General features: G+C 38.6%; 1 protein-coding gene across 5 annotated transcripts in view; it reads left to right on the top strand.

Moving 5' to 3' along the window:
* ADGRB3 (adhesion G protein-coupled receptor B3) overlaps nt 1–18,370 on the top strand; it is a 645,087-nt gene that overhangs the window by 511,656 nt on the left and 115,061 nt on the right. For all 5 annotated transcript variants that reach the window (XM_070514627.1, XM_070514626.1, XM_070514625.1 and 2 more), the window contains one exon: nt 2,228–2,330. In XM_070514627.1, coding sequence (XP_070370728.1) covers nt 2,228–2,330 — 103 coding nt within the window. The remainder of the gene's footprint in view (nt 1–2,227; nt 2,331–18,370) is intronic.

Raw genomic sequence — 18,370 nt, 5'->3', positions numbered from 1 at the left:
TTTAATCCAGAATATCCAGGAAAATCACCTATTACAATAGTTTTCTAGGAATTACCAAGACACCTGAAAGGATCTATCAAAACTTAACATGAAACTGAGAAGTATAGAAGAGAGTACCAAGAAACAATGTAAATGTGGATTCCTAACAGTTGGTGGCCATCAACTCATTGCTATTACAAGTGGAAGAGTTGGAGTAATTTTAATAGTTTGGTAGAAATTTCAAGACTCGTAAATTATTAAGTGAAACTTATAGCATGACAACAAGTGAATGCATTTTATAAACATTAAATTTGCTTTGTAACATTACTGTATAATACTCGTGTTAGGATCCTATTGCCTTTTTTCTAATTAAAAAGTTTAAAGTTTTTGATTTTCTAATGTTTTGTAAAATGTACAAACATCAGAATTATTTTATATGTAATGTACTATTTTGAAATTTTTTGGTGTCCCATGTAGTTCGTTAGAAATGCTCATCAAAAAATTAATACACTGCGTTTTCTCTCCATCTACACATGCGGTCTGTAGAGTAATATCATTACATCAAAGCAACTGAGCCTGTCCTTTTAATCCATATATTGAAATGATGCATTCATAAATTTTGTTTAAAATATCAAGCGCATTTATAAAAAGTTTTGAAAGTTGGGACATTTTATAGCAATTTTTAAGGCTATGCTGTGACTCAACATTAATGAAAGTGGAAACATCTGAAGACTCTTCAGGGTGGTCAGTCTGAGTTTTTTATTACCATGATTTTCCTATTTACAGAGTAAATAAGATCACTGAAACTCTAATAATGTCAACTCTGTGTTTGTGCTGTTATGGGAGCCATTAGCATCATATAAAGGGTCAATTTAGTCCAGCCCTTAAACTTTTTATGTTACATCCTCCACCCACAAAAAAGAAACAACTTAATATTTGAAGTTGTCTTCGGCATCCCAGCGTGTGGTTTCTTCTCTGTTTAGATGCTGGTGATGCAGGGACAATGTTAAGTAACTCTTGAGGCCATTTTGCATTGACAATCGACTTAGGTTGGTCCTATTTGGGTTTGGTTTGTGAGGAAAGGACATTTCTTTTATATTAAAAAAAATTGCTTTTCACATTTTGTTTCTACTCCTGTTTTTGTATTGCCTTCTTTTCTTAAATATGTGATGGAATATGGAGCTTCTTCCTAAATATTCCTCACAGACAGACAGAGAGAGAGAAATTTGATAGATTTTACCTTCCAAAGAGTGCTTCCCCATCTCTGGCACCCCTTGTAATGCTGCATGGGAAAGCCCACACCTGCTGGGGGAAGTGATTGCATGTTCCCACACACATGGAACAGTCTCAGACACACAGCAAGTACAAGTGTGTCTTTTTGTTACTGTCACTAAGTGATTTACCACAGGGTGTACAGCAAAGCAAAATAGCTGTTACCCTTTCAGGGTAAATAGCTGGCAGAACATTTGATTCTGAGCAGTTTTCTCCATGGCTAACATTTTTGATGCACTTAAAAATGGTATAACAGACTATATACAAACACTTCTTCATAAGGGTAAAATATGGCATACGTCAAGTAATCTTCCAGCCTAATGATGAAATACCATTTGTGGATTGGATTAGTGTTTGGAGATAAAGATTCAGTTTCTTTTTTCTTTCTTTGGAACAATTATTCAGGAAAAGAAAAATATAAAGAGTAATAGCCTGACTACATAAAGATACTTGAGTGGATGGAACGGTGGATGAGAGTGTTCATGGTTTCATGAAAGGCGTGGCATCTTTCTAGTAAACAAGGGAACACTTCAGAATCTGGGTGGAGTTTTCTTTTGGGTTCTTAGAATTTCTATTGATTGATTTATACAATAATTAACATAGTATATACGCACACATATATAGAGGTAATTATACGAATTGATATATTTCCAAGAAATTTTATATTTCTAGTATAAAAAGATTTATACTGATAACAGATGCACAACTTAAGCTCTATTGGAAATGCCATGTTGTCCACACGAATGTCTCAAGACAAAAATAACTCTGAAGGACTCTTGGACATGCCATGTCACTATAAAACTGGGTCTTTAAGAATAATCTTTATTTAAAAGAACTGTTTTTCATGTTTTTTCCCCCTGTAAAGGCTGCGTTTTAGCATTTCTTTTCTGGATGCATTCCACCAATTTGCATAATACAGAATCTTTCATCTCTCCGTTGAATTTTAAAGTTGGGCACTCTTTCTCTCTCTGGCTAGGTACATACGCTCTGAGAGGTCCATAATTCTAATTAACTTCTGCCTGTCTATCATCTCATCCAACATCCTCATACTGGTTGGACAGACTCAGACACATAATAAGGTATGACTGGCAATTATTCTGATTCTCTTTGTTTGTTTATGTTTTGACGTAAAGACGGTTATTGATAATCTAAATATTCTAGAAAAAACGGGGAACTTCCGACAACACTATTTTTAAAAACAAAATTAGTTTTCTGGTTTCTGAATAAAAATTTTGCCTATTCCAGTCCAGAAATACATTCCGTTGGCTTAATTTCCTGGGGATTGAGAAGCTGTTTATAATAGAAAAAATATGTGTTTGTTAAACATTATATCAAAGCTCCATGAGTTCAAAGCCTTGGAACATCAAAAGCACAAATTTTGATTCATTATCCTAATTGTAACAGGATTGCCTGTGTTTGGGTCTAATTTTCTAACATTCCTAAAAGTCAACTATGAATTGCTTACAAGAGGCACACAGCTCTTGAAAATCCACCCAGAAAATGTCTATAGGCAGTAATTGAAGAGAATGTTAGGTGAAAGCAACTCTAGTTTTTATGCCTTTTAAAAAATTCTACTTAAGCACAAAGTATTTTGATATTTAACCAACATGGCAGTTCTCTGACTGCAGTTCTCTGACTGCAAGTCTAGGATTACTTTCAGCAGAATGTCATAGTTTAGGTCCTACTTATAGGAATTGACTTGCATTAAATGACCATGGTTTTTCCAACAATGACTGTCAGCTCTCTTTACTAAACTACTCTGAAATACCTTCCAAGAAACTCATAATAGCAACCTTCAATTAACCTACCCCAACCTCAAAGGAATTCTGTTAAAGACTACTTTGATAGTATTTGTCAATCAATTCAGGCCTGTTCTTTTCTCAAATTTTAATTTTGAAATACTAAAGCCAATAATTGAAATTTTTGTCCATAAGCTGTCATTTTAAAAAAGCAAATGCACGTTTAAGTAGGTTCTTTTGATATATTAGATACTTGTAGGATATGTATCAATGTCAAGGATTATGAATAGTCTGTTATTTTGCTAACCTACATTCCTAAAACTGCTGAGTCCCACCCAGAGAATTTGGGATCTGGGTAGGGCTGAGGTTTAGGCTTAGGTGATTGTGACGAAGATTTCTTCTTGAACCATTGCCCCAGGCCAGGGCGAGGACCCCAGGGGGAGATCACTAACCCCAAAGGACTAAAAGGATAAAACAAAAGTGGTAACAACCCAATGAAGGGCCCTGTAGAATAGAAAAACACTTGCATACGTTGAAGTGTTTCGTTTTTTTGCCGTTTATTTCTTATGTCTTTTCTTCTTAAGAAAAAAAGATGAGACACTATAAAGTCTATTAAAATATATATCAGGTCCACTCATGACTATTTAACATAAGTTTAAAAAAGAAATACATGGGAAAAGGAAAAACAGAGGAAGAAAGGAGAAAGATCGAAGGTGAGGGAGATGCAGTCAGAATTGGGAGAGGAGAAAGAAATGTGCAAAATAATGGGCAGAGAAGAAAATGAAGCTAAACACAGGCGCCCACGAGCTGGGAAAGAAAGGAAAGCAAGGAGGAAGTGAGGGGAAAGGGAGTGGAGATGGAGAGAAGGTGGGACTGTCAGCCCTACGAATTATTGAATGACTCCTCTCCCCCTTCCCTTCTTGGCTCTTTACCCGGGCAGGGCAAGGCTTCCGATCCCTTAGAAATGTTCATTCGTTAATGTCTATTGACAATTCTTTACCTGTTTGTTCTTGAAGCTCCATGCAGAAAAGGAGTCTTTCTTCTGAAGTAGAAACTATGTGTTGGTCTGGGAATGAGAAAAAAATCAAGCTGAAGTTAGCTTGAACCCATAGTTTTTCCCACCAAAGCTTCCCTTCATGTCATTTTTTTACCTTCCAAACACCCTTGAGTGATGTCCCTCATTAGAATATGGAAAACTGCATGATCTTCAGTGGGAAATATGCTTTTAAAAGTGTTTCATTCTGTGTGGCAAAGTTTTTACAAGTTCTGAGCCAAATGGTAGAATAGTAGAATTTTCTGCAGGGTTTACTATATGTTGGAGCGGTTATTGTCTAAGTCATTGCTGTCCAATAGAAATATAATGCAAGCCACATATGTAACTGTAATATTTTAGCAGCCATATTAAAAAAAGTAAAAAGAAACAAGTGAAATTAATTTTAATAATATATTTAACTCAATATATCCAAGTTTTCCATTTTAACGTATAATTAATATGTTAAAATAATGCAATATTTTACAATCTTTTTATTAAGTCTTCAGAATCTGGTGTGTATTTTATGCTCACACTACAGCTCAGTTTGGACTAGCTGCATGTCAAGTGCTCAAGGGGCACATGCAGCCCTTGACTACCGTATTGTGTAGGTCTAAATGGTAATAATATTCAGAAACTAAAATAGTCTCTAGAAATTACATTCTGCCTGCTCATTTTGCTTTCCCAGGTTTTCACTGTTCTTGTTTTTTTCATGAAAATGTCTTTCTGATATCTGTGAATATTATGAACATCAAAGGCAGGATAAGACAAGTCTAGGATTACTTTTCATTTCTGATTATAAAGAATGGCTGGTATGGGCTTACTTAAAAAAAGAAAGTTTAGTGTGGTTTGGTTTCTCCTCAGGTAATTAACTGCAAAATGGATTCCATGTGGTCTGGGGATCATAGTGGTTCTGTTCTAGCTGGACTATGCTAATTTTTGCTGCTACTGTTATTGATACTTGTGGGAAGGAGTGGGTGTTAGATGGTGGCGATGATGAAGAAAATGAGAAATTATTGGTTTTCTCTTATGCTATGTTAATTTTGCTTTACTGGCTCTGAGTAGATGATCTTGAAAGCCTGGGACAATTGGCTATGGGGTGATTAGGGGAGATTTATTCTTAGTCACTCTAACAATATCAGGTTTGTTCCACGGAGAATAATCATATATTTTATTATGACATATGTGCTGAATTGAATGAAATGGGCCCTACTTCATGTTATGTGTGAAATAGCAGTGTGTGAAAAGCTATTCCTGTTTTATCTGGGATTAATGATTTTTCAAGAAAAGAAGAAAACACACAAAATGTATTATTTATATAAACGTATGATCTATATAACCTTCAGGAAAGTATTTTTAAAAAGTAAAATATTGATCTCTGGCTACAGTATGTTATGTAGGTTGTGCGTAGGACCCTTTGGCTGCTGTGGGTGTTTTGTAATTGATCAGATTCCTGTCTTTGACTTTCCTGGTCAGTTTTGATTGATGCTTTAGTATTCCCCACTTGGAAAAATGGAAACATCTGAGAGGATTTCTATATAAACAAGTTGTTTGGTACTGCCTCTGAGAGTTGTTATGGCTAGTTCGTGTGAAAACTGTGGTTGATGCTGATGCCCAGAATAATTCTGAAGTGTCATACTGGGATCTTTCTCTAAATTGCTTGTTGAAATATAATTGACTCGATTATCTCACTACTGAGTTTCTCTGCTTTCTTTTCGGTTGGGATAGAAACAAGCTGAAATAAGCCGTTGTTTAAAATATGGTGTACCGTGGTCCCCCCTTATCGATGGTTTGCTCCCCATGGTTTCAGTTACCCTTGGTCAACCATGGTCCAAAAATATTAAATGGAAAATTCCAGCAATAAACAATTCATAAGTTTTAAATTACACACTGTTCTGAGAAGCATGATGAAATCTCGTGCCCTCCAGCTCCTTCCCCTCAGCAATGTGAATCATCCCTTTGTTCTGAGGATCCAAACTGTACACCACCAGCCCTTGAGTCATTTAGTAGCCACCTCGGTTATCCAACCGTCACAGTGCCTCAGTGCTTGTGTTCAAATAACCCTTATTATATTAATAACGGCCCCAACATGCAAGAGCAATGGTGCTGACAATTCCAATATGCCAAAGAAAAGCCATAAAGTGCTTCCTTTAAGTGAAAAGGTGAAAGTTCTCAACCAGGAAAGAAAAAAATCATATGCTGAGGTTCCTAAGATCTATGGTAAGAACGAATCTTCTTTTTTTTTAAAGATTGGCACCTGAGCTAACATCTGTTGCCAATCTTCATTTTTAATTCTTCTTCTTCTTCTCCCCAAAGCCCCCACAATACACGCTTGTATATTCTAGTTGTGAGTACCTCTGGTTGTGCTAGGTGGGATGCCGCCTCAGCATAGCCTGATGAGTGGTGCCATGTCCACGCCCAGGCTCTGAACCAGCGAAACCCTGGGCTGCTGAAGGAAGCATGCGAACTTAACCACTGGGCCGTGGGACCAGCCCCAAGAATGAATCTTCTATCCATGAAATTGTGAAGAAGGGAAAAAGAAGTTCATGCTAGTTTTACTGTCACACCTCAAATATGTATGTAGGAAAAACACAGTATATGATAGGGTTTGGTACTCTCCACGATTTCAGGCATTCACTGGGGGTCTTGGAACATGTCCCCCAAGGATAAGGGGAGGACTACTTTATTCAAATCTTTAAACTATAGATTCAGTTACTGGCAACAAAGTAAGGGAGGGATCAAATGCAATTTCTTATATCTCTTCTTAAAATGCAGTTATAAAATTTAATTATAACTTCATTGTATTTCAATCTTTCTCATAAAGCATCATTGACCTTTGATCTCTTGTGCATTTATACTTTCAACCAGGATGTTCATGTATCATTCAGCTGTTTATTTGTAAAGAGTTTCCTTTGTACCTTAAAGTGTGCAGATTTTTTTCTTGAGCTCTGTAGACTATTTTTGGTCCTACTGTTTTGCACAAAGCAAGGATTATTTTGGAAACAGATATATTCAGAGAATAGTTTTCTTAATCACAAAAATATGTCTGCTTCTTTCTAAAAGACTGAGATGATTTATTAAAGATTTCATAGCATTCTTTTTAACTGATAGAAGCCAAATTTGGCAAAACTCTCATTTATTTGGTTAGATAATGGTGGCCCCCCCAAGAAGTTCAAAATGCTGAAAGATAGTTTCTCTCCTGCAACCTCATTACCAGGTTAAAATGAAAGTAGGTCAAGTCTAGATTCTATCATCTAGTCAGATATTTATCAGATAAACTCTCATTAGCAAATCAGGATCAAAGCCTGGATGCTCAATGAAATCTTAGGTCTTAACTGTTTTAGATGCTTTGACCATGCCTTGTCTGCAACATTCATTGAGGTAGACATGGCCATGGTCTAGAAGCAGGCTTCAGTCAGCATCGTTCAATCAGAAATCCTCCCAATCCAATGTCTGGACACAGAATGATTAGGGACTAAACTGTGGGCCCCATCTCTAAGAGGTACAGGCTACGGGCCTCAGTGGAATCTTTCATACAGTCCGTTCAAGAGTAAAAAGTGTTCATATTAGCTAATCCACATATCCTCAATGCCTTTATTTTCACCAAAAGGAAGCCATTAAAACATCCACCATAATGATTAACCAGACACTAGTTGATCAATAAAGACAAACCTTTTAAATTCAGTTTGATAATGAGTAAAGTGTTGATTGTGGATAGATCTACCTAGATTAAAAGGACTTGCTGTTGCCACCTCTGGAGTGTCGCCCTTTCCGATATAATGCCGGCTGACTACCCTGTTTTGTGCTTCCTGAGCAACTCCTAGAATTAAAGGTTAAACTAACTGGCACGTGTATTGGATCATACTAAGAATACCAAAGTGTTATAAAATAAGTTACAGACATCATAAAAAGACATCCTAAAAGTTAAATTAAACGTTTTGAAAAATAATAGTCAAATGTGAGAAGACAAAGTTAGACACTAACTTGAATCCTAAGAGACCTAGCAGAAGTCCTCATTGACAGACCAAGGGAAGCTTCCCAAATCATTTTGGATGGGCGGACATTTCCTCATCACTATTTAGGAGGATTTTTATCTCACGGGTCTTTATGTATGGATCATTGAATTACATAATGGGCTGTCTTTTAGTTCTGTCTTTCAAAAAATACAAAAATTCTCTGTGTTGGAGCACTTTTTAAAAGGTGTGTACTCACAAAGTTGTCTTCCTCTTGTGCTTATTTGCCCTTTATAAAGTCTTTTTACGTTTTTGTTCCATAGTTTGCGTAGAGATAATTGGTAGAGATGGGCCCAACTGGAAGGCTGTGATCATTCTAATAGAAGATGTTTTTGTGTTGTCAGAATTGTGTTTTTTTCCTTTAAATCTTGACTTTGAATACCTGTAATTGGGTGAAGCACGCTCTAATTCATCTGTTCTCCCCTGACTTTCTTCTGCCAGTGACCCAGATTCTTCACACATTTATTTACATTCCTGGCCTCTGGATGTACATGTGTTCGCCTTCTGAGAAGGAATATTGAATATGTGTTTTCAGCTGCCCGTTCTGTCCCCCTGGATCCCCTCTGAAACAGCCTGCCCCTCCTCTTGAGAGTCAGTGCTCTGTGTACTTCCCTGGATGTGTCCATCTCTCCAGTGGTGATGGTTAAGAGCAGGCATTTTCAGCCACATAGACCTAAGCACCCCAAGTCTGCCGCTTCCTCATTGTGTGATCTTGAACGTGATACTCAGCCTCTCTGGACCTTAGCTCCTTCTTAGTACCTCCCTTCTGATGAGATAGTAGACATGAAGCACTTTGTAAGCACTCCTTAAACAGTAGCTGTGATTATGGCGATGATAGTGATGACTCCCAGATGTACATCTGATTCTGTACTTCTCTTCAGAGCTCCAGATTTCCTCAATTTTCTGCTCACTAGTAAATTCACCATTGGTGTCCCCACCCCCCTTCCAGCACGTTAGGTGTAAATCGAATGGATTTTCTGTAGTGTCCCCGTTACATAAGCTGGAACTCTCAGCCTTATTCTCGAAGTCTCCCTCTCCCTCGTGAAGTTCTGATAAATCACCCACCTGTGCCAGTTGTACCCTCACAGATTTCTCAAGTCCAGCTCTTTGCCTCTATCAGGTACTGATCATCTTCACTAGGCTACTGCTTCCAGCATCATTACAACCCACCCTCTACCTTGTGGCCCAAGTGACAGAGCTAAATTCGGATATGACCACCCCACTCCCCCGTGCAAACATTTACTGTTGTCTTACCTCTTCCAGAAGTGATTTTCAACTTCTCAGATGCAAGCAGTGGAAAATGTTTCATTTATCTATGAAGGTTTCTATTCACTGATTTTCTTGCACTAATATATTGGGGCTCAGGAATAACTTTTATGGAGAAAGAGTTCTATAGCTTATAAAACTTGAGAAACCTTAAACATGGCCTGTGCTGACCTCTCCATTCTTATTCTATTGTACTGGCTTTTGTTTTGTCACACCGGCAACACCAAAACAGCTGATAGTTTGTCAAAATCATTCTATGGTTCCTTGTTCCTTGCTCCCCTTTAACCTGGAGCCCTGCTCCCTCCTCCAGCTGCCCCGCCTGCTTTCCCAAACGCCTTCTTCGGTTTGGCTCCTGGTCATTCTCTGACACTCCACTCAGCCCTTCCCTCCTGCAGGAAGCCGCCTTGATCCTCCCGTCAGGTGCGCAGCTCTGGGGCTGGTGATTCCTGGAGTACACCTTCTATCTTGTATTGTATTACCTATTTCCAACCAGACTGCACACTTCCAGGGCGGGGCTAAGTTATCTTCACTCTTAAACTCATTCTCAAAGTCGATTGCAGCATAGAGTCTGAGCCCAGTAAGTACGTAGTAAGTGTTTGTTGAATAAGTGAGGAAATGAATTTATTTGAATCAATCATTTGGGCTTATACCTGTGGAGCTAATAACTGTAGTTAGTTTTACAAAGATTAGGTCCCCCACTCTAGACAGAATGTAAGCCAATCTGGTGATAAAGACCATTCTCCTGAGGCCTGTTGTGAGCTCTGAGTGGTCGAGGGCATGCTTTAAAGGGGATCTGGTGTCTGGGTTTTAGTTAAAGAGACTCTGAAACCTAAGAAGTGTGCGTCTTCTCACTTGATAAGTCATGTAAAATAATGTTGAGAAGAAATGTGCTTATTCATAATTCCTCTCATAGAAGCAATTTCCTGCCAATAATGTCCCAAATGTGTGTTTATTATGTCTCAAATGTGTGTGTGATCTTAATGGCTGAAGCTAAAGCCTCCTATTTAGATTTATTAAAGTCTAATTTATTGACTTGCCATGATGTTTGTTAAAGGATTTGTGTGTAATAAGCTTATGTGTGATTCATTTGAGTCCATTTCGGGGTATCTTACTAACTCTACTAGAGTTTTTCTGAATTCCTGAAAACTTTTATCAAACCAAGGAACAGAAGGGTTGGATAGTTTCTTGATTTTGCCAGGCTCCCAGCAATGAAGGATTGTCTCCTCCTGTTGCTGTGGGGTTCACAAAGTGAGAGATCGTGGGATTAGACTCTCTCGGCACACTTTAACCTTCTTGTCCCCCTGATTATACGTGTCTGGTTTTGTGTGATAGGAGCCAAAGATCACATTATTGAAGTCAATTCAAAATAAGGCAAAAGATCAATGTGAAGGATGGGTTTGAAACAAGCAAAGAAGACAGAAGTGGAATTATTTGACAATAAGGAGTCACTGAAACGGTTGAGATATCAATAACCTTGAGGGACACTGAAACCAGTTTGGATGTTCAGGGTGTGTTCTTAGGTCAAACCCCAAAGCTGGGCAGAACTCCCAAAGATGAGCATTCGTTCACCGGGGGGAAGAGAGTACAAGCTCAGGCTTGTGATCAGGTAGCTGCTCTGGAGAGTATCAGGCCTGCTCTGAGTGCCTTCTGTCCATTTCTCAGGCAGTTGTACGGAAGTGTCCTGCAGGCAGTGTAGAGAGATGACTTGGTTTGACAGGTCCCTAGTCTCCATCCCCATGCCCCACTGGAGACCCAGCCTTCACGGTTTCTCCACTGGACTACTGTGACATTCTCTGTCTTTGGTCTGCACAGGTAGCTTTTGTTTGCGTAAGCCGATCCTCCACATTACTGTGCAACAGATCTCAAATTTAAAGAAAAATCAAACCCTTGATTATGTCATTCTCCTGCTTCCAACTCTGCAGTGGGTCTGTAGGGCTCCTGAGATTAACACCATCTTCTGAACATCACCCACCTTCAAGGCTGCCTTTAGTACAGAAGCTGATCTTGTGTGAAATATGAAGGTCACTCCTTCTGGGTAGATGAGTTATACGAATAATACTCTCCAAGGCTCCTGGCCTCCCCTTTGGCACCAGGCTGGGGCCTGTCTCTGGGCTTTCCAGAGTGCCCCATGTCTACCGGAGCCACTCTTGTCTCTGTGCTTGCTTTTTACCTTGCCTGATAAACAACTCCCACCCTCCAGGAGTTGGCATATGCAAATCATCTTCCTGAAGTCCCTCAGCGCTCCCCTGTGCTTCCTAGCCTGTGGCGGCCTCTGTAGTTAGCGCCAATCGCACTCCCCTGAACCCGTTCATTTACTGCTCAACCTTGCCTGCTATGCTGTGATTCTCAAGAGTGGTGGTTTTCTCTTGTTTCTAGGCTTTAAAACCACTAATATTAGTACTTGTTTTACATGTGGTTTGACATCAATAAGTGTTGAATGAATGAATGAATGAATGAATGAAGCAAGCTGTGGCTCTGTCTATTAAATGAGGGACAATATAACAGAATGCAGCCACTTCTACGTTGGGGACCCTTTTTGGAATAATTGCAACCTAGGTCAATTTTGTGTGTGTGTGTGTTGTTTTATGATGACAGAAAGGAGTTGAGGAAACCACTGAAGACTTCCAGAATACTTTTGAGACCTTCCTTTGATTAGAGATGGTGAAGTTAAATGAGATTTTATCTTGATACAGGAATATCTGAAAGAGAATTTGAGAAGTTGAGTAATTCTCAAGGAGTCTTACAGAAAGGTTGAAAATTAGCTGTTTTTCTCCCCTGGAATCAAACCACTAGCGAAATTAAACATTCCTCCTATGTATGATGTTTCACCTTTGCTCTTCTCCATACATAATATGAACCGGTCAGAAGTTTGGCCGATGTCAACAGGAGCTAGGTTTATAATTATAGCTGATAATGTTTATGAGGATTCTGAATACGCTGTGACGTACTGAAGTGCTAAATAAACATTACATGAAGTGAGTTATGTTAAATCACAGATATTCTCACGAAAATGAAAGGCCCTTGAGAGCAGATTCTAATAGAGTTGTCAATGGCCCATTATGCCAACTTTGAGGCTATACCTCTCTGGGGGTGAATGTGGGATGAAGAGAGTAGAATTTAGATTGTTTCTAAAGATCGTTTGACCAAGGCAAGATTTGTCTCCGTGTGAGACTGGCATGGTGTAGAGAGTAAAGCAGAGAGCTCCTTTCACAGATACCTCAGACTCTGATTCAGACGTTGGCAGGCTTTGGGGGGAAAGGGCCGTATGGTAAATATTTTAGGGTTTGTGGGTATATAGTCTCTGTCACAACTACTTAGTTCTGCTGTTGTGACTCAAAAGCAGCCACAGACAGAACAAAATGGACGGGGGTAGGTTTGGCGTGAAGTCGTTGTTTGTCACCCTGGGCCATTTTGAGTTTTCTGGAAGCATCTAGCATACATACAAATAGAAGAACTGCAATGGACAGTGAGGCCAGCCCATTTTTAGGCTGATGCTTTTATGTAAAACTGACCTTCAGTTCTGAAGTGTCTACCCAAGGTTTAGTCTGTGTAGCCTCCAGAACAGGAACAGTGGACCTTTGACGGTTTCTGAAAAGGCTTCTCCAAAGTTAAAAAAGAGTGAAAAGGACTTTGAATTCCTTCTATGAAGCAAGAACTAAACACAGAATTTCTTCACATATGGGGCCTATTGGTTACCAGTATATAAAAAATTAATATAAAACATGAATTGAATCACTCTCAACCAAGCAGGACATTTTATGAATTGAAGGAGCTAAAAGCAGCTAACAGATGCCCCAAGCATGAGACAACAAAGCTGGCTGTCTTGTAGAAGAAAACTTCTTAAAGCAATAAATGGTGAAGCCCCTGTCAGAGAAAGTCTCTCACCTGACAGTCTTGGGGAGAAAACAACATCTGACACGGAAAATAAGGATGGCAGAGTCCAGCTAATTCCCCACTAAACTCACCCATAGGGTCCTTTTTCACCTCTGGGCCTCTGGTCCTCACTCCATCCTAAAAGTTGGATGATTATTATGTATATTAGATCATAAACGTTCCTTTAGCAAACCTTAGAACTAAGGCACAAACTCTAATGCCTATTACCGGAAAAAAAATAAGTGCGTTGGAAAATTAAACTCTGTTTTTCACTTCTTTTGTGAAGCTACTCAGTTAATTTTAAGTCTTAAGCCTTGAAGAAAGAAGTAGTCATGTGACTGAGTTGAGTCTAGGTCTTAACTACGAAATCTAAGATGTATGAAATTCAAAGGTAGTAAATTAAAATGTTTGTAGTCATCCTAGGCTGCTGGTGGACAGAATCAGAGATCAAGGTTTCAAGTGTAATATAAAGAAGAAATGATTCACTGTAACAGTAGAAATATACTGGTAAACTAATTCATGAATATTCGTGATAAGGGCCATCTGCATGTTCTGGGTTAGACTACAATGCACATGGTTTTTATGTAGCTCTGTAGATGTGTCTTTGGTAGATGATATATCAGTGTATGCACACAATTAGGCCTACAAAGGATTTTGAATAAATCTTATCTGTATCTATTTTACATTCTTATTGCTAAGTCAATTCTGTTTGTATTTTAAAGTGATTTTTTCCTAATGGATAGGAATGATGTATATTGCTTTTATAGAATATAAATTAGTTCTGGTTTCCTGGGTTTCTTTCTCATATAGATACTTATTTTTGTTTCTTTTTGTTAGAAATATGAGCATCTATTTCTTTGCTTAGAAACTTTTGCTACTTATTTTCCTAACTTTGAAAATGAAGTTACAAAGTCAATCCTGTCTACCTAAGGAAGAGCACCCTTTATAGAAATGAAAAGGATAATCTGGGTTAGTTATCTGTTGCTGCGTAACAAATTGCACCTAACTAGTGGCTTAAAAAATAAATATTTATCTTCCTCACAGTGCTTATGAGTCGGGAAATTGGAAGTGGTCCAGCTGGGCAGTTCTGGCTCAGTTCCCTCGTGAGGCTGCAGTGCCGGCGTATGAGAACCACAGTCATCTGAGGGCTTGATGGGGGCTCAAGGGTCTGCTGTGAGGTGGCCCGTCATTGCCCGTGTGATGGAAGCTTCACTTATTCCAAATGAACGGTTTTTAGGATTTACTACTTACTGTCTATGCGCCATTTGTCAAGTTAACTATTCTTCACTCACTAGCCTAGTGATCGCTTTAAACTGTAAATCAGATCGTGACACTTGTCTGCTTAAAACCGTTCAGTTAGAATAAGTGGAGCTTCTGTTACACCTAGAATGAAATCCAAACCCCATAACGTGGCCCACCAGCTCCTACATGACCTGGCCCCTCGGTACTTCCCACCCCACCACCTCATCATATGCATTACTCTTCCTTTCCTTCATGATGTCCCTGTCATGATGGACTTCCACTGGAAGCATTGTGGGAGTAGCCAGTAAGCCATCAGCCAGGTGACAGATGCCTGGTTTGCTTTGTTGTCCTGGTGTGATTATTAGCAAGGCCACTTAGAAAAGGGTCCCGTCAATTACGTGCTTTGCCTAGCATACAGCTCTTTCCCCCACGCAGGGCTTTCTCCCCTATTCCTCAGTTAGCTGTCTTTCCTTCTTAGGTTAACCTGGTTATCTTATACATGTCCTGCAGCTCGGAAATGGTACCCGAGAGCCTCTGCTAAAATCTCCCTCTCCCCAAACCCGAACACTGTAATGGTTTCTCATTAGTCCTTCCTCAAGGAACCCATTTTTTCCTTCGTAATCGTTACTGTAATTTGTCGTCTTATTTTTATTAAGTTCAGAAGGGAAGGGACACAGGCCGTGGATTCACACTGCGTGTCCTGTCCTCAGCACAGCGCCTGACGGAGCAGCAGGCACTCATCACATATCTTTATATGAATCAAGATGTCTAACCTCAATTGCTGTTATTTTCTAAACTAGGAAGGGGAGGGGAGTTATGAGGATCAAGTAAGATTACACCTAGGACAGTACCTGGCACATAATAAACTTCTAAGGGAGATAAAATTTACATACAGCAAAATGCACAGTGAACAATGTGATGAGTTTTGACCAAGATACACCTATGTAACCAACACCACAGTCAAGATGTGGAACATGACCACCATGCTAGAAAGTTCTCTCCATCCTCCTCCAGTCAACCCCATCCCCACAGGCAACCGTTGTTCTCATTTCTGTCATCATTCATTAGTTTTGTCTGTTTTGGAATTTCATATAAATGGAATCATATAATGAGCACCTTTTCCATCTGGCCTTTTTCACTCAACATTTGTTTCTGAGATGCAGCCCTATAATTGTGTATTAGTAGTTAATTATGATTTTTGCTGAGTATTATTCTATTTTATGGATATATCACCATTTGTTTATCCATTCTCCAACTGATAGACACGTGGATGGTTTTCAGCTTTTTCTTATAATGAATAAAGTCTTTAAATTTCGTGTAAAAGTTTTTGTATGGACATGAATTTTCATTTCTCTTGGATAAATACCTAGGGGTAGAATTGCTGAGTTAGGGGCAAGTTTGAGTATTTTTAACTTAAAAAAAAAAAACACTAAAAAACTGCAGAACAGTTTTCCAAAATCATCGTACCATCTTATACTCTTACCAGCAAGCTGTGATGGTTTCAGTGTTCCGTGTCCTTGCCAACATTTTAATTTACATTTTCCTAATAACTGATAAGATTTAGTACCTTTCACATGCTTGTAGGTCATTTCATAGCCAATGCTGTGAAGTCTCAGCTGTGAATTGTTTGTCTTTTTATTTTTGCTTTGCAAGGGATTTTTATAATAATGTATTCTGGATAGGAGTCTTTTGTATTATATATGTTTATATACATATTTATATATGTTTTCATATATAGCATATATACATACATGTTATTGTCTCTCAAGCCATGGCTTGCCTTTGCGTTTTGTCAATGGCATCTTTTGCTAAGTAGAAGCTTTAAATTCTGTGAAGTCTAGTTTGTCACATTATTCTTTTATAGTTTGTATTTCGTGAGTCCTCTGTAAGAGCTCTTTGCTTACTCCTCAAGGTCATGAAGATATTCTTCTCTATTATCTTCTGTAAGCCGTATAGTTTTAGCTTTTATGTAGATCTATGATATTTCAAATTGATTGTGGTGTATGATATGATGTAGGTGTTGGGGGCTCCTTTTATTCCATATGGCTATCCAATTGTTCTGTCACCATTCGTTGAAAAGACTTTCTCTGTTAAATTGCTTTGGTTCTTTTATAAAAAATCAAATTTTAGTAAGTCTGGAAATCAGAGAATTTGAGCTAACTTCACTCTTCTTTTTCAAGATTACTCTGTCTAATCTAGATCCTTTCTCTAGATTTGTCTCATCTAGATCCTTCAGGCATCCAAACAAGTTTTAGAACCAACTTGTCAATTTCTACCAAAAAAAGAAAAGAACGGTTTCAGTTTTGTTTTCATTGCATTGAGTCTTCAGGTTAGCTGACGGAAGGACTGACGTGTGCTTTTAAGAGCTCTTATTAAGTTAGTGACAGTGGGGATAGTTTGGCTTCATGGAATGGAATCGTACAGGCTTTGTGACCAGTTGGACAAGGATGCTGAGAATGAGGGGGCATCACAAACGGCAGAGTTCCTTGGGCCGTGACAGCAGGCTCATGTTCAAACTGAAGAAGCATTTGAAGGGACTCAGGAGTCTGGGGGGAATCTGTCCTGCTCTAGGAAAAATATTCTGCTCCAAGCGATTTTTCCCTACTCTTATTGTCCTTCACTCCTTTGCATTTTTTGGACTTTTCAGTTGATTACTTCCTAGATATGTTTTCTCTAAAAACTGGAGCATTTTCCTTCCAAAATGCTAGGTATTTCCATCAAAACATATGCAGTTACAGACTGAATTTATTTTCTTTAACTTTCTTGAGCTTGTTAATTACCAGCTGAGGGCAAAGTTGTATCTAAGATCCAAAGTTCAGGGGCCGCTTTCTCTTCACGCTTGCAGGCGTGTCTCTTTACGTCTTCTACGACAAGGCACAGAAAATCATTTGTAGAGACTTAGAAAGTGAGCAGCTATGCTCCCCTGCAGGAAGTCAAAGGCTGGTGGCACACTTCTTACATGGGAGCAAAGTATTTCACAAATTTAGGGGAGGAAAAGAGCACAAGGAACAGAATTCATGCCAAGCAAACCACCTCTGACTTCATTTTCAATGAAACAGAACAAGTTTTAAAACCTATTAATGAATATTCTATCTGGAAACCATTTATGCTTTAAATTTCACTGACTAGGTTTTTTAAAAAAAAAGTGTAGGCAGCATTCTGTATCTGGCTTCCTTTAAATTGCTCAGCATCAAAATATCTGAAAATAGCGGCTCTTTTGCCTATTAATGCAAATGTAATGAATGTTGTTTTTCAAAAGATAATGTAATAATCCACCCGCATGTCATTAACAGAACCGGGTCCTTTTTACTAATAGAGTAATAGCCTGAGTGTACCTATTTTTTTCAAATACTGGAAAGGATCCTGTCCTGCTTTACTATTAGAGAGCTTTACTATTAGAGAGCTTTTCTATTTTTCCCTGTGAGGCTGATTCAGTGATATGAAACATGAGCTTGTAGCTTAACTATTTCTATATTATCTTTTTTCCTTTTACCTCCTGTACTGTCAAGAAACAGTGAGGTATTTTCTTTGATCATTAAATCCTGAAGCTATAAATCTTATAATTCTTTCCCAGATTTACCTTGTTCAGTGTTTTTCCTTATTCAATAAGGACTGATTTGTTTTTTTTTTTTTCTGAAATGTGCTTGTATTCCATCTACACCCCTTTGCCTCCCTGGAAATCCTGCTTCGAGCAGCCCTCTCATTCGGTCTCATTAACTATTGTTTATAAATAAAAAAGAAATGCCATCGAAAGTAAACAAAATAATGTTTACCTATTTCCACTGCTAGCAAGTGGTGATAAACTCAGTTGAAAACAAATGGCAAAAATGCATCACACAGATGGGGAAAAAGTTAATTATTTTCCATTTTGTCTGCTAATCCTGTTCAAGGTTTAGTGGACTGGTCTGCATGAGTGTCTCGAAGGGAGATGGTGTGAATTTTGTGAGAGAAGTGTG

Source organism: Equus asinus, chromosome 8 (genome assembly GCF_041296235.1).
Source record: "Equus asinus isolate D_3611 breed Donkey chromosome 8, EquAss-T2T_v2, whole genome shotgun sequence".
Classification (NCBI taxonomy): Eukaryota; Metazoa; Chordata; class Mammalia; order Perissodactyla; family Equidae; genus Equus; species Equus asinus.
The sequence above is the reverse complement of the archived record's forward strand: the minus strand, read 5'-3'. Positions and strand labels throughout refer to the sequence as shown.